The sequence below is a fragment of the Balaenoptera borealis genome (assembly GCF_965194805.1).
Source record: "Balaenoptera borealis genome assembly, chromosome: 1".
NCBI classification, from domain to species: domain Eukaryota; kingdom Metazoa; phylum Chordata; class Mammalia; order Artiodactyla; family Balaenopteridae; genus Balaenoptera; species Balaenoptera borealis.
In genome coordinates, this window is record NC_138860.1 from 177,352,942 (window position 1) to 177,372,552 (window position 19,611).

General features: G+C 58.1%; 1 protein-coding gene across 8 annotated transcripts in view; it reads left to right on the forward strand.

Annotated features, from left to right (window-relative positions):
- Positions 1–19,611, forward strand: part of HSPG2 (heparan sulfate proteoglycan 2) — a 101,694-nt gene that overhangs the window by 38,907 nt on the left and 43,176 nt on the right. For 4 of the 8 annotated variants that reach the window (XM_082372267.1, XM_082372273.1, XM_082372274.1 and 1 more), the window contains exons 4-34: positions 3,384–3,493; positions 3,595–3,653; positions 3,960–4,120; positions 5,283–5,333; positions 5,761–5,889; positions 6,097–6,351; positions 6,443–6,562; positions 8,562–8,693; positions 8,846–8,990; positions 9,085–9,236; positions 9,332–9,478; positions 10,933–11,096; positions 11,613–11,792; positions 11,888–12,084; positions 12,193–12,340; positions 13,059–13,186; positions 13,533–13,619; positions 13,708–13,766; positions 13,934–14,001; positions 14,890–15,051; positions 15,154–15,330; positions 15,468–15,647; positions 15,761–15,879; positions 16,537–16,648; positions 16,820–16,933; positions 17,021–17,148; positions 17,532–17,618; positions 18,106–18,155; positions 18,474–18,568; positions 18,882–19,022; positions 19,419–19,610. In XM_082372267.1, coding sequence (XP_082228393.1) covers positions 3,384–3,493; positions 3,595–3,653; positions 3,960–4,120; positions 5,283–5,333; positions 5,761–5,889; positions 6,097–6,351; positions 6,443–6,562; positions 8,562–8,693; positions 8,846–8,990; positions 9,085–9,236; positions 9,332–9,478; positions 10,933–11,096; positions 11,613–11,792; positions 11,888–12,084; positions 12,193–12,340; positions 13,059–13,186; positions 13,533–13,619; positions 13,708–13,766; positions 13,934–14,001; positions 14,890–15,051; positions 15,154–15,330; positions 15,468–15,647; positions 15,761–15,879; positions 16,537–16,648; positions 16,820–16,933; positions 17,021–17,148; positions 17,532–17,618; positions 18,106–18,155; positions 18,474–18,568; positions 18,882–19,022; positions 19,419–19,610 — 4,049 coding nt within the window. The remainder of the gene's footprint in view (positions 1–3,383; positions 3,494–3,594; positions 3,654–3,959; positions 4,121–5,282; positions 5,334–5,760; positions 5,890–6,096; positions 6,352–6,442; positions 6,563–8,561; positions 8,694–8,845; positions 8,991–9,084; positions 9,237–9,331; positions 9,479–10,932; positions 11,097–11,612; positions 11,793–11,887; positions 12,085–12,192; positions 12,341–13,058; positions 13,187–13,532; positions 13,620–13,707; positions 13,767–13,933; positions 14,002–14,889; positions 15,052–15,153; positions 15,331–15,467; positions 15,648–15,760; positions 15,880–16,536; positions 16,649–16,819; positions 16,934–17,020; positions 17,149–17,531; positions 17,619–18,105; positions 18,156–18,473; positions 18,569–18,881; positions 19,023–19,418; position 19,611) is intronic. The other 4 variants (XM_082372271.1, XM_082372272.1, XM_082372269.1 and 1 more) reach the window with 3 other exon arrangements.

Sequence of the window (19,611 nt, forward strand, 5' to 3'; positions counted from 1 at the left end):
TGCCCCTCCTCACCTCCCTGCTGTCTCTGCCCCTCCTCACCTCCCTCTCTGCAGGCCCTGAGCCACCCCCGGGCCACCCTCCCGTGGCTGGTGTGATGGCCTTGGAGCCCGATGAGGAGTCTCCTTTCCCTCTCTCCCTCCCCCTCCTCTCTCCCAGCTCTTCCTCTCACTCCTTTGTCTTCTTTTCCTCCCCAGCCTGCACTTGGTCACACTTGAGGGTCAGAGGCACCTCTCTGCAGGGTCTGGGGCCAGGCCTGCCTCTGTCCCCACCCCAACTGGCCTCACCTTCTCCCCTGCCCCTGCCCAGGAGGCAGCCAGGCCTCAGCCGGGCACACAATCTAAGCACAGTGGGCCGGACCCCTGGTGTAGGCAGCATGGGTACAGCAACCCCTCGGGGAAAAGGCCAGGGCCTCGGGCCTCGCTGATCCTGGGGACCCAGAGGGACTGGGCTGGGGTTTGGTCGCCCAGGTGTGTGGGGGAGGAGTTCTGTTGAGCAGGGACTGGGTATCGAGCGTAGGTGGGGTAGTTGGCTCCGGGACTGGGGGTGGTCAGGTGTGCGTTCCCCACCCGACTCGGGGTGCCGGGCAGCTCTGGGCCTCCCGTCCCTCCAGCCATTGGCTCCAACTGAGCTGTCCAGATGGGGTCAGATGAGGGCCAGCGTGGAGCTGGTCAGCCAGGCAGGCGCCCAGAGAGCACACCCACCCCGGGCTGCATCACTCCCCATCAGCACCCTCAGCTCTGGGGGCTGGTTCCTGAAACTCACCTTCTGCCCCAGCCCTCGGATACCTGCCACGGGGAGGCCGCTCAGGGTGGAAAAGGGGGTGTGCTCATCCTGACCTGCCCCTGATCTGGGAGAAGGCAGGGGGTGGGGTCAGGTTGGAGGGTCCGTGCCCTTCCCAGGCCCTAGTAGAAAGGGGCTTTGTGGAGCCTCAGCCCCCTCCCCCAACAGCGGGCACATTCCTGGGCAGAGGCCTGGCCTCCTCGCCCGCGCTGGGCCGCAGGGCTGAGGCCAGGGGCCAGGGTGGGGGACTTTCAATGGGCCTCTGTGCCAGCTCACAAGGGGCCTCTGTGGCCAAGCTCGCGGCCCTCACACTCCAGCCCACGGGGCCCCGCCCGCCCGGCACCCCGGAGCCCAGCCCAGCATGGTCCCCGTGATGCAGTGCAGGCGGCGCTGCCCTCACAAGCACCTTCTCTTGGTGCAGGAGTTCCCTCCGGTGCTTGCCAGGCTGCCTGATGCGCCCAGGACTTGCTCCGCGAGCCGCAGAGGGGGAGGGTCCAGGCGCAGAGGGCGTGCGCACCTGTGGACCTGCCGGACAGAGTAAAGGGGAAAGAGGACAGGCCCAGCCAGTGCCACTCCCTGCTCTGCTGCCCACGCGCTGCTCGTCTGTCACTTCTCAGAACCCACTTCTGCCTCAGGGACAGCTGCTGTCCCCTCTGCCTGGAGTGCTCTTCTCTCAGCTGCCTCCCCGTGCCTTACTCTCTGCCTTCAAGCATCCCCTTTGCGGAGAGGCCTTCCTGGCCGCCCTGGGGAAGTAGCGACCTACCGCCACCCCAGCACGCCCGCTCCCCCAGCCCTTGTTTTTTTTTCCTCATAGTCCGTATATTCCTTGCCCATTTGTTCTATTTCCTTTCTCCTCCCCCTAGAAAGTGATCTTTATGAAGTTCACTGCTATATCCCTTGCCCCTAGAACACTGCCTAGCGTAAGAAAGACCTTCAATATAGATTCGATAAAGCAATGAATGCCCCTCTCAGATGGGAAGAAATAAAACCAAATCCATTCCTTTAGTTTGTCTTAAAGACCAGAGCTAATACAGCTAACGCATGCAGCCCCTAGTGTGCTCCAGGTACTGCCATAAGCATTTTACATTCATTATCTTATTTCATCCTCCCAACAGCCCTCTGGGGTGGGCACTACTATCGTCCCTGTTTTATAGATCAAGAAACTGAGACACAGGGAGATTAAGTAACTTGCTTAAGGTCACAGGGCAATTTTAAGTTATTTTAATTGTAAGTGGAAATTTTGCTCCAGAGGCTGAGCTTTTAACCACTAAGCTATACTGCCTCTCATATAGTAATAGCTCATATTATATTGCCCCTACTATGTGCCAGGCTCTGATCTAAGCACTGTGTGTGTGTGTGTGCGTGTGTGTGTGTACATATATATGATTCATTTGCAACTCATATTTATAACTTCTATTATGAACTCTGAACATTATGAGATTTAATGTGCATAAAGTGTATATAGTAGGTGCTTAATAAACAATAGTTGTAAGTGTATGCTCACCCCAACCTGCTATGAATTTATTCAGCAATCACTTATTAGGCACCTACTCTGTGCCAGGCTCTATGCAAGCACTGGCATACAAGGTGAATGAGATCCAAGGTTTCCCCCCATCAAGTTTATAGTCTAGCAGTAGAAAGATGACAACAGCTTCTGATTCCCTAGCACTTGCTCTATGCCAGGCGCTGCATCTTCGTGCACAGGGAGATGGCCTTGTAAGCATGATATCATTTATTCCCTGCAGCAACCCAGTGTGGTAAATGTAATTAATATGCACATTTGACCAAAAGGGAAACAGAAGTTCAGAGAGGTAAGGTCCATGCCTGATGTGCGGCTGACCTCAGAACCCACGATCTTTATGATGATGCTCTGGCAGGATCTGTGCCACGTGGGGTAGAAGGTGCTATGATGGGAGAAGCCAAGGGGCTGGGGGACCCCCAGAGGAGAGGCCTCCACCCAGCCAGGGTTGAGAAAGGAGGGCAGCTCAGGCAGTATTCTTGGAGGAGGTGGTGACTGAGCTGAGCCCTGAGGGCGATGACTGGCATGAATGGGGGGGGGGGAAGCATGTCACGGTCACTCTCGAGTAATTTCTTTGCCAAAAAAAAAAAAAAAGGGGGGACTTCCCCGGCGATACAGTGGTTAGGACTCAGTGCTTTCACTGCGGGGGGCCCGAGCTTGATCCCTGGTCGGGGAACTAAGATCCCACAAGCCGCGTGGTGCGGCCAAAAGAAAAAATTCTGTGCCAGGTCCTCCTGCTCTGGAAGCCACCCCTTCTCACCCAGCCTTCCTCTGAGCCAGTGGAGGTCTCTTCTGCACTATCACTTGGTGTCTAGATCGGGCCATTTTCCCTGTTAGTTGAAGCCATTCAGTCAAGGGTGGGGCCTCGGCTTTGACCCCTGGGCGGCCTGCCAGGGCCACTGCAGCACGTGCTCTCCTACAGGCAGTGCTGGGCACAGCTGTGGGCACACAGGTGTCAGCCTCAGCGAGAGGCCTCTGGGAACCGTCCCCCCCATTTCCACCCACTGGCCCAGCTGCCTGAGGCCACTACCTGCCAGGCTGGGCCTCTCATAGTGACCGCGCCCCCCCCACTCCTTTCTGCAGTTTATTTCCGAGCCCTGGTAAATTTCACTCGCTCCATCGACTACAGCCCTCAGCTGGAGGATGCAGGCTCCGAGGAGTTCCGAGAGGTGTCCGAGGCTGTGGTGGACACGGTGAGGTGAAGGGGCTTTGGGGAGCTCCCCGAGTATGGCAGGGCAGGACTGAAGGTGGGGTGAAGGGATCTGGAGGCTGATGGTGCTGTGTCCCTCTCCAGCTGGAGTCAGAGTACTTGAAGATTCCTGGAGACCAGGTTGTCAGTGTGGTGTTCATCAAGTGAGAAGGGTCCCCTGGCGTGGGGGGTGGGGGCTGGTGAGGGACTGACAAGGATGGGGAGGAGCCCGGGTGCCAGGAGGGGAGGCAAGAGAGGCCTAATGGGCTGAACCTCTATTGGTAGAAATTCGGGAATTGGTAGGGGTACAATTTGGACTTTAAGTTGCCTTGCATGGGGTACAGGCTATCCAGAAGCAGGGGGGAGAGTCAAGAGATCAGGTCTGAGCATCAGGCAGGGGGCCAAGGGAGGAGCTGAGACCCCAGGCATCTTCCTCACCCTGCTGCCCTGCCCCCCACACCCGTCCCTAGGGAGCTGGACGGCTGGGTCTTTGTGGAGCTGGATGTGGGCTCCGAAGGGAATGCAGATGGGGCTCAGATTCAGGAGGTGCTACACACCGTCATCTCCAGTGGCTCCATCGCCTCCTACATCACCTCTCCCCAGGGATTCCAGTTCCGACGCCTGGGCACAGGTGAGCCCGTCCTGGAACTGAGGGTCACCTCCTCCAATTTCTCAAACTCATGTGGGCCCCCTTTCAGTGTCACCACCATGGGCTCTCCTAGCTTGGCCTTGCACACCACTAGGGACAGGGAGCTCACTACCTTGTGAGTCTGCCCCATCAATCTTTATGCAATCTTGGCTTGGGTTGAGCAACATCTGTTTCCTCTAACATGTACTCAGTAGACCCAATTTCCACTCTCTATTAACCTCTCTATGTTGACAATAGGTAATAATAATTCCTTTCTTCGTACAGTGCTTCCAGGTCCAAAAACACTTTTGTGTTTAATAATAACCAACAATTCTTCACTGACCGTTCAGTCTTCATAAGAATTCCTATGAAGCAGATATTATTTCTCCTGTTTTAGAGATGAGGGCACTGAGGCCCAGCGAGGAAAAATGATTTATCCAAATCCACATACACAGATAGTGCAAAAGCCAGAATGTAAACCAAACCCTGTGTCTCTGCTGGTCTTGCCAGAACCTGTGACGAGATGAGCTGAGAAACGCAGCTCAGAAAGAACAGGAAACTGGCCCCAAGCCACACAGCTGTTAGATGCGCAGGCTGGCCTTCGTACCCTCAGTCGGCCCAGCTTTCTTTTTTTAATTTTATTTTATTTTATTGTATTTATTTCTTTTATACAGCAGGTTTTTATTAGTTATCCATTTTATACAGGCCCAGCTTTCTTTTCGCTGCACCCTCTGTCTCCTGTTTCAACTCCCTGAGTGTTTTCTTCTCTAGGCCAAGCAGTCCCAGTTCATTCCTCACAAGCTACAGTTCCCAGCCCATCCCAGTCTCCATCTCAGTCCTCTCTCTGGGAAATGTCACCATCCCGGACTAAGTGGAACCCAGAACTGAACAAACTTCATCCCTACCATGGTGTCACCCAATCAGAAAAAAAGGGTGAAATCATTTGTTCTGCACGTAAAACCTCAATTAATGTGCCCAAAGATCAAGTTTGTTCTTTGGCATCCCCAGGCCCAGGTCTGAAGATTGCTGAGGCGCCAGTCCTCTTATCCCCACTTTCCAATGAGCCCTCCTGGCTAGGGATGGTAGGATGGGCCTGGCTCAGCCCTGCAGCTCATAGCCCCCGGGTCCCAGGTGGGACGGCTGCTGATCACACCTTCCTTTCCAGCACAGACACCCCCGCCCCCCCTGGCCGCTGTGGTGGCCGCAGTGACACCAGGTGAGAGTGTAAGCCAGACCCAGGCTGAGCCGGGTAACTAGAGAAGCTAATGGATGGAGGGGAGGGAAGGATGAGGGCAAGATAGCTGGGCACAGCCCACAGGCCGCCCCTCCTCCCCTTCCTCTTCATCCTCTCTAGGCCTGGCTGTGGCCCGCACGTGTGTGCTGTGATCGTTGCATGGTGTGGCGTGTTAACTGTGTGTGGGGTTTGTGTAAGTGATGGGTGAGGCCACTGCCACATAGCCCACATCCCACATGTGCTGTGGATGTGTTCACCACATGCTCTGTGCCCTCGCTGAGTCTGCCAGAAACCACGTGGCCTGACACGGAGCCCCAAAGCCCCCTCCCAGCTCTGCAGCACCTGTGCCGCCCGTGACATTTTCTGCCAACCTCCTGCCTGCCTCTCTGACTGTCCCACACCCCCGCAGTGCCCCAGTTCCCAAGAGTCTGCACCGAGGCGGAGTTTGCCTGTCACCGCTACAATGAGTGTGTGGCCCTGGAGTATCGCTGTGACCGGAGGCCTGACTGCAGGGACATGTCTGATGAACTCGATTGTGGTGAGGGGCTGTCTGGGGACACGGTGGCCTCCAAGTCAGTCCGGGGCTGGGAGGGTTTGCTGCAGGCCAAGGGGTTAGGCGGGTTAGGTGCGGGAGGTGGGCAGGGACACCGGAGGGGTGATGACAGGGTCAGGGCCGGGGAGTGGGAGGGGGCGAGGGCTGAGGAGCCACCCCTTCATGCCAACTCTAAGCGGGCTCTGTCCACAGAGGAGCCGGTCCCCCAGCTCAGCTCACAGCCAGCACCTCTGGCGGAGACACCACCTGTACCGTCCCAGCCGGAGGCAGCCGTCACACAGCAGCTCCCAGCCACCCCTGCTCCCCAGGCTGTGTTCCCCAGTCCAGGCAGGCCCGTGCCCTGTGGGCCCCACGAGGCCACGTGCCGCAGTGGGCACTGCATCCCCAAAGACTACGTGTGTGATGGACAGGAGGACTGCAGGGACGGCAGTGACGAGCTGGACTGTGGTGAGGGCCGGGCAGGGGCGTGGGTGGGGATGCAGGGGGTGGGGAAATGGCCACTGAGGGCCGCTGGCTGAACCTTGCCTGGTCCCCCCAGGCCCCACCCCACCCTGTGAACCCAACGAGTTCCCCTGTGGAAACGGGCACTGTGCCCTCAAGCTGTGGCGCTGTGATGGCGACTTTGACTGTGAGGACCGCACCGATGAAGCCGACTGCCGTGAGTGTCCCAGCGCCCGCCCGGCGCCCCCGGCCCATTGGCCTAGCTCCCCGAGCCCCGACCCTTCGAGGGTAGGTTTGTGTGCTGTCCCTGGCTGAGTGGTAGAGGCCCTGGGGACAAACTTTAAGGTTTATCTCTCTTTGACTCTGAGCTGGCCTTTGTAGCAAGCAGTAGACTACCCGTGGTTAATGTCTCTTTATTTATTTTGTTACCACTCATCTTCTCTTTGTCATATATGCTTGTGTGTGGGTCAGACGAGTAGGCTTGATACACGAGGGTCCCTTGATGAAGGGGTCCTCGATGTATGTGTGAGTCAAAGCCTTCCTTTTACGGGCCTAGAGTTTTTTCATCTAGAGCTGGTTCTGAGTTATTTGTTCCTCCATCTGCCCAGCTTCTCATCCATGTGACCATTCAACCATCCACTATCTATCTGTCCATCCGTCTGTCCAGCAGCTTTCCTCCCTCGCATCCATTTATCCACCCACCCACTCATCCAACTATCCATCCATCATTTATCTGCAAAGTTCTTCATCAGTCTGTCTACCTATCTACGTATCCAGCGTCCTTCCTTCTGTCCATTTCATCATCCATTCTATCGTCCATCAATCTGTTGTCTATCCATCCATCCATTTGTCCAACCTCCTTCCTTTCATCCGTCTCTTCACCCGTCCATCTATCATCCATCCATGCGTTATGCATCTTGCCAGCTCTCCAGGCAGCCAGCCATTCATACAGCCAACATCTTTCCTTCCTCCTCTTCATCTGTTCGGGCATCTATCCATTGCTCATCCATCCATCTAGTCAATGTTATAAACGTTATGACAGTCAAATGGGTGAGACTGGAGAGTCAGAGACCATATCAGGTAGCGTCTTGTGGTTTCTGTCCTATGAGGTGAACCCTGGGGCTTATTAGTCCAAGATTGAGGATAATCTTCTAACCATTGCTCTGTGATCCTGGGTCGCATGTTTGAGTGCGTGTCGACATTCCCAGTGTCCGCCGGTCCGGCTTCTCCTCCTTGCTTCCCCTCACCTTCCCCGCTCTGCAGCCAACCCTGGAGAGAAGCAGCATCGTGCTGCAGACTGGCAGAGTTTTATGATGCCCTTCTGTGGCTCTAAGCTTGCCTGACAACATGGCCCCTTGGGAGAGAGAAGTAATTGAGGGTTTTAGTTGAAAAGCCCTTCTCAGAGGCCTCTGCGGGGGAACAGTCTAAGGAAGACCAAGTCCTTGTTGACAGAGCGCAGAACAGAGAACATGAAAGCCAGATGACTTTGGGGGCTCGTGGGGTGCTGGGACAGAAGCCCCCAAGGGAGTGGGAGTAGGTGGCTGCCTCCTGCTCTCCCCTCTGTGCCTTCTCTGTGGACGGGCGGCCTCTGCTCCTGCACCACTGTGCCCTTTCTGTCCCTGCCTGTGTGTCTGTATCAAGCTCAGTCTCCCAGAAAAAGAATGTCAGTTACCATCTACTAGAGATGTCTAGCTGGGGCCCAGCCCTGGGGCCAGGCCAGCTCCAGGTCTCTGGCCAGTCCATAGATGGCTGCCTCAGGTCAGGCTACTTAGAAGGGTACAGAGCAATGAGGTCCAGGCTGCGGCAGGCCCTCGCAAGACCTTTCCAGTAGCCAGAACTGCCCAGGTATTCCCGGCATCCAGAGATACTGGCCACTGGGGCCGTGCCTTTGACCAGGGGTCTTGTGCTTCTCTGGTGGCTGGCTGTGGGAGGAGCTGAGTGACTGTGGCGTGCCAGGTATAACTGTCTTGAGGAATGCAGGTAGAGTGTGCTTCATTGCTGACCGGTGACCATGACGTTGTGGACGGCGTCGTGGCAGCAGAGTCTGGGTCTGGGCCTGGTCAGGGCAGCTGTGTTGTCATGTAGGCGAGATGAGAGAGTGATCCTGGGGTCACCTGGGGAAGGTGGGCAGGGTGGGCTGTTGGGCATGGGTAGGCAATGGGGGGTCCTCCCTGAGGGCAGTGCCCACTGCCCACACTACCTGGCTCTGTCCCCAGCCGCCAAGCACCCCGAGGATGTATGCGGGCCCACGCAGTTCCGCTGTGTCTCCACAAGCACGTGCATCCCGGCCAGCTTCCACTGTGACGAGGAGAGCGACTGTCCCGACCGCAGCGACGAGTTTGGCTGCAGTGAGCAGGGAGCTGGGCGGCGAGCTCGGGGCCCTGGGCCCCTCCCCACAGTCTCTTCTCCGGCCTGGCTCCTCTGAGCCATTCCCCCCACCCCCACCCCGCTCCTCCTCCCTTTGCCCCTCCCACCCCTCACTCCTGCTCCCATCTCCCAGTGCCTCCCCAGGTGGTGACCCCTCCCCAAGAGTCGGTCCAGGCTTCCCGGGGCCAGACGGTGACCTTCACCTGTGTGGCCATTGGCGTCCCCACCCCCATCATCAACTGGAGACTCAACTGGGGCCACATCCCCTCTCATCCCAGGTACAGCTCTAGGCCCCGGCAGGGGCTGGGGACATGGGGGAGGTGCGGCCAGTGGTCCAGGCCTGACCCCCACCTCTGTCTCGGGGTCCACCAGGGTGACAATGACGAGTGAGGGAGGCCGTGGCACCCTGACCATTCGTGATGTGAAGGAGGCAGACCAGGGCGCCTACACCTGTGAGGCCATGAACGCCCGAGGCATGGTGTTCGGCATTCCCGACGGTGTCCTGGAGCTCATCCCGCAGCGAGGTACGGCCCATGGGCAGGTGGGCACCGGGCGTGGGGCTGGAGCCGGGGCTGCCTGCCTGGGACCAGCCATAGCCCACTCCCTTGCCGCCCCGCAGGACCCTGCCCCGATGGGCACTTCTACCTGGAGCACAGCGCCTCCTGCCTGCCCTGCTTCTGCTTTGGCATCACCACCGTGTGCCAGAGCAGCCGCCGCTTCCGAGACCAGATCCGGCTGCGCTTTGACCAGCCCAATGACTTCAAGGGTGCGTTGGTGGATGGGAGGCAAGCGGCAGGCTCCGACGGGCTCAGAGGGCAGATATGGGAGGGCAGCATGCCCTGGACACATGGGGCCAGTTCAGGGAGGGACACGGGGTTGCTGAAGAAATGCTGAGCCCCGTAAGAAGAGCATTTCAGGGGAAAACAAAACTTTTTTAGGAAAAGCCAAACCCACAGTTGATATTTGCCTGCGTTAGGTGACGATGAGGATGGGCTCTGGAGCCGGAGTCCGGGTTCAAATCCTGACCCTGACCCTTACTGCCTGTGTGCCCTTAGCCAAGTTACTATCTTGTGTCTCAGTTCTCTCATCTACAAAATGGGGATAAACTATTAACTACCCAGGTTGTTATAAGGACTTAATGGATTAATATGCATAAGCCACTCAGAATAGTGCTTGGTCCCTGGTAAGTGCCCAGTAAGTATCCAGTAATGTCATCCTCACCATCCTCATCGTCCTCACCCTGCAGAATGCAGAGGCACCAGGGACCCCAGAGCATTAAGAACCAAGGCTGTGGCATCTTCTTAGCCCAGGGCTGACCTCCAGATGCACTAGTTACTGCCTGTGTGACTCTGAGACTCTTGGCTTCTTTGGGCCTGTTTTCCCAAACATAAAGGCAGGCAGTTGGACTCAGTTCTCTCTGGCTCTGAGAGGCAGAATGGCGTGGGCCCAGGCATCAAACGGACCTGGGTTCAGGAACATTGCCATCATCACAGAAATGCCATCTCTTGGATGGTTGGTACTGCCTTCGAGATCTGGGAGGGTGCTGTAGAGAGAATTCCCGTGTGTGTGTGTGTGTGTGTGTGTGTGTGTGTGTGTGTAGGAGAGGGCTGGACTAGATGACCCATCATAATAACAGCAACAGTAACAGCTAACCGGTTTTTGAGCACCTCCTCTGTGCCACGTTCTGTTTTAAGCATTTTATATCAGTTTGTTCATTTTAGCTTCCTAATAACCCTGTGAAGCAAGCCACTATTACCCCCATTTTACAGATAGAGAAACTGAGGCCTTTGCTCAGATCACACATCTGGAGGGTGGTGGAACCAGGACTTGGGCGCCCATTCTTCAGCCCTGTGTAGCTCTCTACTGCCCCCTGTGGGCTGTTCCAACCCTGACAGTCCATGGATCTATTGGCAAGCAAAGGCTCTGAAAAGTCCTGCTGCAAAAAATCCCTTTGACCTTTCCTTGACCCTGGGGTTCCCAGGTGGTTCCCAACCATCATTCTGAAGCATTGGCTTTGCCCAGAGCATGCTTTGGGAGACGCTCCAGAACTTCAGGAGGAAAAAAAACCTTTGCTTTTATTTGACTTTGGGAGAGAGACTAACGTTCTCTCTAAATCACACTTCTCCCAAAACTTTCCCATCTCTCTGGGTTACAGCCCCTCAAGGGGGCTATCTCGGGCCAGAACATGCATGGCCCTCACCCCTCCCCTTTGCCACCCAGGCGTGAATGTGACGATGCCCACGCAGCCCGGCATGCCACCCCTCTCCTCCACCCAGCTGCAAATCGACACCGCTCTGCAGGAGTTCCAGCTGGTCGACTTGTCCCGACGCTTCCTGGTCCATGACTCTTTCTGGGCTCTCCCTGAGCAGTTCCTGGGCAACAAGGTGACAGACCGGGCTGCCGCTCTGGATGGGGAGGTGGCCGAGCCCCGCTGCACATGCCCAGAACCTGCCTGGGCTCCGCTCCCCCTGAAGCCGTGGAGCAGGGCAGTCTCTGCTCTGGGAGACGTGTCGTCTTGCCCCAGCACAGCCCCCCGTGGGCAGTGGCTCATTCATTCAAGGCAGGGTCAGGCCTGCCATGGTCAGGTTGGGAGGAATGCTGACTCAGCTGTTGGAAAGCCCTCTCGGACCACTCCCCGCGTCTGAGCTGGGCCCAGTGCCCTCCTCCGGCCTCCCTGGGCACCTTTTACACAGTATTATCAGACTCCTCCCCCAAATTGGACTGCGCATCCCCAAAGCAGAGCCCAAGTCCCACCCATCTCTGCTTCCCTGTGCCCAGCTCCATGCTGGACACGCAGTACCAGCTATGCAGAGTGAGGGAGGAGGGGAACAAGTGGGCACACAGTGGGCATCAAGCGTGCCCATGACTGGCCCAGCCCTGATCTGCCCTATCTCGGCCAGGTGGACTCCTACGGTGGCTCCCTGCGCTACAAGGTGCGCTATGAGCTGGCACGTGGCATGCTGGAGCCAGTGCAGCGGCCAGACGTGGTCCTGGTGGGCGCTGGACATCGCCTGCTCTCCCGAGGCCACACGCCCACCCAGCCCGGTTCTGTGAACCTGCGCCAGGTCCACTTCTCTGAGGTGTGTGGGGCCTGATCCCTCAGGGCTGGCGGTGAAGGGGGTACAGGCTGGGCAGGTGCTGATGCATGACCCCTCCCACCTTTGTCCACACCCAGGAGCACTGGGTCCATGAGTCTGGCCGGCCAGTGCAGCGAGCGGAGATGCTGCAGGTGCTGCAGAGCCTGGAAGCTGTGCTCATCCAGACAGTGTACAACGCCAAGATGGCCAGCGTGGGGCTGAGTGACATCTCCATGGATACAACTGTCACCTATGCTACCAGCCATGGCCACGCCCACAGCGTAGAGGAGTGCAGGTGCCTGACCTGGCAGGGCCAGGGACCACAGGGACCCTGGCAAAGATAGGGGAGAAACAGCAAGGCCTCATGGTTCTTGCAGCCAGTGTCTTGGTCCTGTCCCCACAGATGCCCCATTGGCTATTCCGGCTTGTCCTGTGAGAGCTGTGATGCCCATTTCACCCGGGTGCCTGGTGGGCCCTACCTGGGCACCTGCTCTGGCTGCAACTGCAATGGCCATGCCAGCTCTTGTGACCCTGTGTATGGCCACTGCCTGGTGAGTCATGCCAGCTGGCACTTGGATACTGGCTAGGGGCAAGGGCTCGGTGGGAGGTTCAGGCTGAGGCTTCCTTGTACCCAAAGCTTAGCACAAGCCTCCAGAATGACTGCCATGGCTGCCACCCAAGCTATCATGACCTCTGGATGCATTAACAGAGATATTATGTCCAGATGGGAGAGGTGAAAGTGCTACTCTCTTCCACCTTGGTCAGACCAATCCTGGATAGTACTGTGTAAAGCATGGCCTTTAGCAGGGCATTCCTAAGAGGAAGGAGCCTATAAATCATAACATTATTTCTTAGGAATGGTGGAGGGAGCGGGGATTGTGGAGCTGACAGAAAGAAGCCTCAAGCAGGGAAAATTGTTATCTGCAAATCCCTGAAGAGCTGTCAGGAGTAGAAGGAATGGCCTACAGAGGGCAAAACTAGCCAGTGGGTGCAGACTGGAAGAAGAATGTGGGTTTAGGTCAATACAAAGCAGGCATTTGGAACCTTCTATGGGACAGGCTGCCACGTGAGGTGGTGAGCTCCCCGTCAGGATGGAGCTGGGTGTTCCCCTGTCTGCAAAGCTGTGGTAGTTCCAGCATGATGGCAGAGGCTGATCCAGCTAGCCTCAAAAGCCCACCCTCAGGGAGCCCATCTGGTCCAATGTGGTCCCACACTGGGGTCAGAGGGCTGCTCTGTAGAACCTGAACCACTCCCTCCCCTTCCTCCCAGAATTGCCAGCACAACACAGAGGGACCACAGTGCAACAAATGCAAGGCTGGCTTCTTTGGTGACGCCACCAAGGCCACGGCCACTGCCTGCCGGCCCTGCCCTTGCCCATACATCGACGCCTCCCGCAGGTCAGAGCCAGCTCGAGATGGGGCACATAGTGCTGAGGGAGCGGGCAGTGCTGCAGGCTAGGGACATCCTCTGGGCAGGGAGATGGGAGACCTGCCTGGGTTCAAATCTTCGCCTGGTCACTAAATTATTCTAGGCCCCTTGACCTCTCCAGGCCTGCTTCCTTTTCCATACAATGGGGCCATCTGTCTTCCTAGTGTTGCTATGAGGCTGCAGACCAAGAGCAGGTGGGCCTCATAGCCTGCTATGTCCCTGTGGACAGCAGTCATTCCCAGAGTGGGACTGTAAGCCCTGGCCTGGCCCATCATCGCAGCCCTGCCCCATGTCCTGTCCACTTGGTACCCACAGGTTCTCAGATACCTGCTTCCTGGACACGGATGGCCAAGCCACGTGTGATGCGTGTGCCCCAGGCTACACGGGCCGCCGCTGTGAGAGGTGAGGGAGAGCCGGTGGGGGCTGGGAGAAGTAGGCCATCGTGGGTGGGGGCATGGGAGTGCCGTTGACAACCCTCTCCCTTTCCCAGCTGTGCCCCCGGATATGAGGGCAACCCCATCCAGCCTGGCGGGAAGTGCAGGCCCACCAGTGAGTATCTCAGCCACCATCCCCTGGCACCTCCCCAGGCTGCCCACCAGGCCCCAGTCCCCGAGTCCAGCACAAACCCCATGATCCTTGAGGAGCCGCCCCACTCTGTCCAGATTATGTCCATCCCACTCCCGTCTTGCCTGTCCATACCTACTTTGTGTCTCCAGACCAGCAGATTGTGCGCTGTGACGAGCGAGGCAGCACGGGGACCTCTGGAGAGGCCTGCCTCTGCAAGGTACGCGTGCCCTCCCCTCCCCCACCCCAGGGGCCTTGGGTCCCAGCACACAGCTGGGAGAGGGAGAAAGGAGGCGCCATCCTCTCCATCGCTCCTTGGCCAGTGGGTGGTGACCTAGCTGCAGGCAGATGGGCCTGGTGGGCTCGTCTTCCCCTTCACGGGAGGTGGCCCGGCATCAGGAAGGAGCGCTGGTTTGGGGTGGCAGGTGACCTGGGTTCAAGTCTCAGGTCCTTTGCTAGTCATTCTTTGTGAGACCGTTATATCTGTACTGTACCTTTGCTTTAACCGTGCTTTCATTCCACATTGACACAATGGTGTAGCTAATAGCATCGCCAATTCACAGATGAGGAGATGGGGGCTCAGAGGAGGGAAATGGTTTGCATTGAGGGTGGGAGCATCAGGTGTCTGCAGAAGAAAGAACTGGGCAGATTTTGGAATCAGGCATTCCTGATGTTACATCCCAGAGCGGATTAGCAAGCTGAGGAACCCTGTGTAAATCATTTCCCATCCCTGAGCCTCGGTTTCCTCGTGTGAAGCATGAAGATGTCACACCCCTCTCAAGGGACTTAGAGGAGTTAAATGAGGTGCTGGTTGAATAGAAACTAGCACAGTTCATGAAACACTCCATTCATAGTAGCAGTAATTATTCTGACCACGTTGCTATATTTCAAGTCTAAAATTTATTCGTGAGCCCCCTAGCAACCAAAGAGAAAAGAGAAAAACGATTGGTTGTATAAGCTCCCATTAATGGGGAATTATTGTTCACATGGTGGCCGCCCTCATACATGTGCTCTTTTCACGGCTCCCTCTGGCCTTGGGTTCCCATCTAGAATATGGGTGGATTGGACCGGAAGCTCCAGGCAGCCCCTCCTGTGGGCCACCCTGCAGCTCCCAGCTCTGTGCCTGCAGAACAACGTGGTGGGGCGCCTGTGCAACGAGTGTGTCGCTGGCTCTTTCCACCTGAGCACCCGCAACCCTGACGGCTGCCTCAAGTGCTTCTGCATGGGCGTCAGTCGCCAGTGCACCAGCTCCTCCTGGAGCCGCGCACAGGTACCTACACGAGGCGGGACCTCCAAGCCCAGGGCTGGGTGGACCAAGGGCCAGTCACAGGCCACGGCCCCCATCCTGCCTTCTTCTCCCCCGACCTCCTAGGTGCTGGGGGCCTCTGAGGAGCCCACCTCGTTCAGCCTGACCAACGCCGCGGGCACCCACAACACCAGCGAGGGCATCTCGTCGCCCATGCCCGGGGAACTGGTCTTCTCCTCCTTCCACAGCCTCCCGTCTGGGCCCTACTTCTGGAGCCTCCCTTCACGCTTCCTGGGGGACAAGGTGGGCGGGGGTGGGATGAGAAAGGGAATTCCAGGCAGCATGGTACCTTTGGAGAAGAGGCGGAGGAGGTGGCTGGAGCAGTGGCAGGGCCCGACGGTGGGGGCCCCAGCTGAGCACCTGTCTGCCTTGTGTCCCAGGTGACCTCCTATGGCGGAGAGCTGCGCTTTACAGTGACCCAGCGGCCCCAGCCTGGCTCCGCGCCTCTGCACAGGCAGCCGCTGGTGGTACTGCAGGGCAATAACATTATCTTGGAGCATCACTCTTCCCAGGAGCCTAGCCCCGGCCAGCCCAGCACCTTCACCGTGCCCTTCCGAGAGGTGAGCAACACCATCCCAGGAGACCCGCGGGGGGAGGCGGGCAGGCCCCCTGCTCCTCTCACTCAGGTGTCAGGCTGTCAGGGGTTGCAGCCCATAAGCTCTTTCCTCGGCAGCAAGCATGGCAGCGGCCTGACGGGCAGCCGGCCACGCGGGAGCACCTGCTGATGGCACTGGCGGACATCGACACCCTCCTGATCCAGGCATCCTACACCCAGCGGCCAGCGGAGAGCAGGTGTCTGGGGCCCGGGGCGGCAGGACCGGAGGGGACTTGGGGGTGGCTCCAGGCTAAGCGGTGCGACGTGGTGCAGCCAGACTGCCAGCTCTGCTGCTTTCTGGCTCTGCGGCCTTCTTGTGCCTCATTTTCCCCATCTGTAAAATGGAGATTATAACAGTACCTCCCTCAGAAGGCTTGTCTTAGGTCGGGTCCCCAAGAAGCAAAGCCTGAGATGGGGATTTGGGTGCCCGTGATTGACAAGGAGAACCTGGGAGGGAGGGACACAGGAGGGAGAAGTGGCCAGGCAAGGAAGCGGTGTCAGGTGAAGACCAGCCTCGGTCTCATCCCCATGGAGCCCTGCAAAGTCATCCTGCCTTGAGGCAGAGGGGCCTTTGTACCCTGGGTCAGTCTGTCATTGGTCACCCCAAGGGAGTGGGACAGTGTGACCTCTCCTGGCAAGGAAGGCTCATTCCCTGGAGGAAGTTACAAGTATAAGCCTTTCACCACAGCCCTTGCAGCTGCTGGGGCATGGACGCCCAGTCAGGGAGCTGGGCAGGGCCCCAGTAGCATCACGGCAGGGCCGCTGGGAGGATTAATGAGGTGATAGCGCGTAGGGCTCCAGGGGTGCCAGGCCCAGCGCGAGTGCTCATTCATAGTGGGTCTTGCCACACCCAGGGTCTCTGGCATCAGCATGGATGTGGCTGTGCCTGAGGACACCGGCCAGGACCCTGCACTGGAAGTGGAGCAGTGTACCTGCCCACCTGGGTACCGTGGCCCATCCTGCCAGGTGAGCCCTTGGGCCCCACCCACCTGTCCAGCCAGCTCCCTCCACGGTGCTTGCTGGCTCCTCCTCCTTTAGCTCTCCCACCTCCCCAAGCCCGCCCCAGCCATCCAGTGGTCCCTTCCCAGAACGGCCCCTGCTGAGGAAGTCCCTCCACCGTCATCTTCCTGCCCCCAGGACTGTGACACAGGCTATACACGCATGCCCAGCGGCCTCTACCTGGGCACCTGCGAACGTTGCAGCTGCCATGGCCATACAGAGGTCTGTGAGCCCGAAACAGGTGCCTGCCAGGTGAGTCCCACCCTCCTTCTTTCCTACCCCAGGGATCTGTGGCCTCCAGGGGCTCAGCCTCAACCCACATTCTACCCCCCCACACAGGGCTGCCAGCACCACACAGAGGGCCCCCAATGTGAGCAGTGCCAGCCCGGATATTACGGGGATGCCCAGCGTGGGACACCACAAGACTGCCAGCCATGCCCCTGTCACGGAGCCCCTGCTGCTGGCCAGTGCGTCCAGTCCTTGCCTGTACCTGCCCTTTCCTGAAACGTCCATTGCCCTGTCCCAGATTCCCTTCTTCCCAGACCCTTCTGAGAGGCAGTGGTTAAATCGTGGCCTTACCACTTCCTCAAGGTGTCACTTTGTATAAGATACACTTCTCTCTCTGGGCCTCAATTTCTTCATCTGTGAAATGGGGATAATGACGTACCTCCACCTTGGCCCCTGGTGTGAGCATGAGATGATGCCATGGAACTCTTAGCACAGAGCCTGGCATGTAGCTGGCACTCAGGACACGTTAACTCACATGCCCGCTCCTCCTCTCCCTCCTGCCCTGGTCCTGAAAGAAGAGCTGCTGACCTTCTAACTGGAAATTTGCCCCCCGCACCCACAGAGCCACCCACACTTGCTTTCTGGACACAGATGGCCACCCCACCTGTGATGCGTGTTCCCCAGGCCACAGCGGGCGTCATTGTGAGAGGTGAGGCAGGTGCGGGCAGGGTAGGGAGCGTGCAGGAGGGGCTGCCCCTGGAGTCAGGCTAGGCCCAGCCCTCCTGACCAGAAGGAACCAGAATCCGCCCACTCTGTCTCACAAAGGCCCCCAGAAGGCAATTAGCTCCTTTACCCGAGAGCCTAAACCTTTAGCCTGGCATTCGAGGCCCTCAGAGATCTAGGCCTGCAGTTTACCCCCAACTCCCAACACCCCCTGCCCCCCTGCCCCAACCAGGCCAGAATCTTCCCAGAAAACCCCTCATTCTTGCTGAAAGTCCTGGGTTTGAGGCCTGACCATACTGGGCAAGTCCCTGCCCTTCTTCTCCCACCTATTTCCCCATCTGTGAAATGGGTGAGTTAGGCTAATAGTTTCCTTCCAGCACTCTGAGGTCATTGAGTCCAATACGGGGCCCCCAGCACAGTCCAGGATTCTGTGGTTCTTCCCTCCATTCACCCAGTGCTTTCTCTCACCACAGGTGTGCCCCAGGTTACCATGGCAACCCCAGCCAAGGCCAGCCATGTCGAAGTGAGTCGGGGTGGGGAGGCTTTTGGGATCTGGCTACGCTAGGGGTGGAACTAGGACAGAGCCTTTGTTCTCCTTCAACCTGGGGCAAGTGACTTTTACCTTTCTGAGCCTCGGCTTCTTTATCTGTAAAACGGGGGCAGTAAAAGGCCCACGTACCCCAGAGGGCTGCTGTGAATGTGTATAATGCCTGTGCGTGGTAGGTGTTCAGAAACAAACACTTCCTCTCTCAGGTGGTGAGTTAGATGCCCAGAGGGTGGTGAAAATGGGGATGCTCGGTGGCAGGTTTGGGGTTCCAGCTGTGGCTTCCCTCCACCTCAGGAGACGGCCAGTTGCCAGAGCCAGTCGGCTGTGGCTGTGACCCCCAGGGCAGCATCAGCGACCAGTGTGACTCTGCTGGACAATGCCAGTGCAAGGTTAGTCCAAACCCCTGCCCTCCACGAGGCCCTGAACCGCAGCCACGGCGGTTGCCAGGCCTTCCCTGTCACCATACCCTCAGGGCTGTCCCCGCGCCCCTGCCACCCTTCCTCGCAGGGCCCTTCTCTGCCCTACTGCTCGGGGCCTCGTGGCATGTCAGGCAGCATCTGATGGGAGCCGGGGCCTAGGCATGGGGGCAGCAGGGGCTCCCCAGAACTGCTGGAAGTGGCTGGGAAGCCTGGCTCAAAGGCTGCTGAAGGTGCAAGAGAGCCATCCGAGCTCCCCGCACCCACCTTTCTACCCATCCTCCAGGCCCAGGTGGAAGGCCTCACCTGCAGCTATTGCCGGCCCCACCACTTTCACCTGAACGCCAGCAACCCGGTTGGCTGCCTGCCCTGCTTCTGCATGGGTATCACCCAGCAGTGCACCAGCTCTTCCTACACGCGCCACCTGGTAAGAGCCCCTACACTGCCCCGGCACCGGGGCCTGCCGCCGGCCTCTCCTGGCTCATCACTAGGGCAGGGCAGGTGAGAAGCCTAGCCCAGTGGCATCCCCACTGCCTATGGGGACACCTGTCCCCATGCCTCCATCACTGCCCATGTAAGCACAGATCCCAGCAACCCTCGCCCCCGCCCCTAATGCCCTCCCCATGACCCCATTATTGCTTATGTCATCACTGACCCCAACCCCCTCCTTCCCCCAAATGTCCTCTCCATTTCCCCATTATTTCTGTCCTAGCCCTGGTCTCACCATCCCCCCATTCCCCACTCTAATGCCCAGCCCGCCCCTCCCCCACCAAGGTGCCCGCCCCAGTGCCCAGGCTGACCCCCGTCCTCCTTCTGCTGCCAGATCTCCACCCACTTTGCCCCTGGGGACTTCCAAGGCTTCACCCTGGTGAACCCACAGCGGAACAGCCACCTGACAGGAGGCTTCACCGTGGAACCAGTGCCCGAGGGTGCCCAGCTTACTTTTGGCAACTTCGCCAACCTTGGCCACGAGTCCTTCTACTGGCAGCTGCCGGAGACATACCAGGGAGACAAGG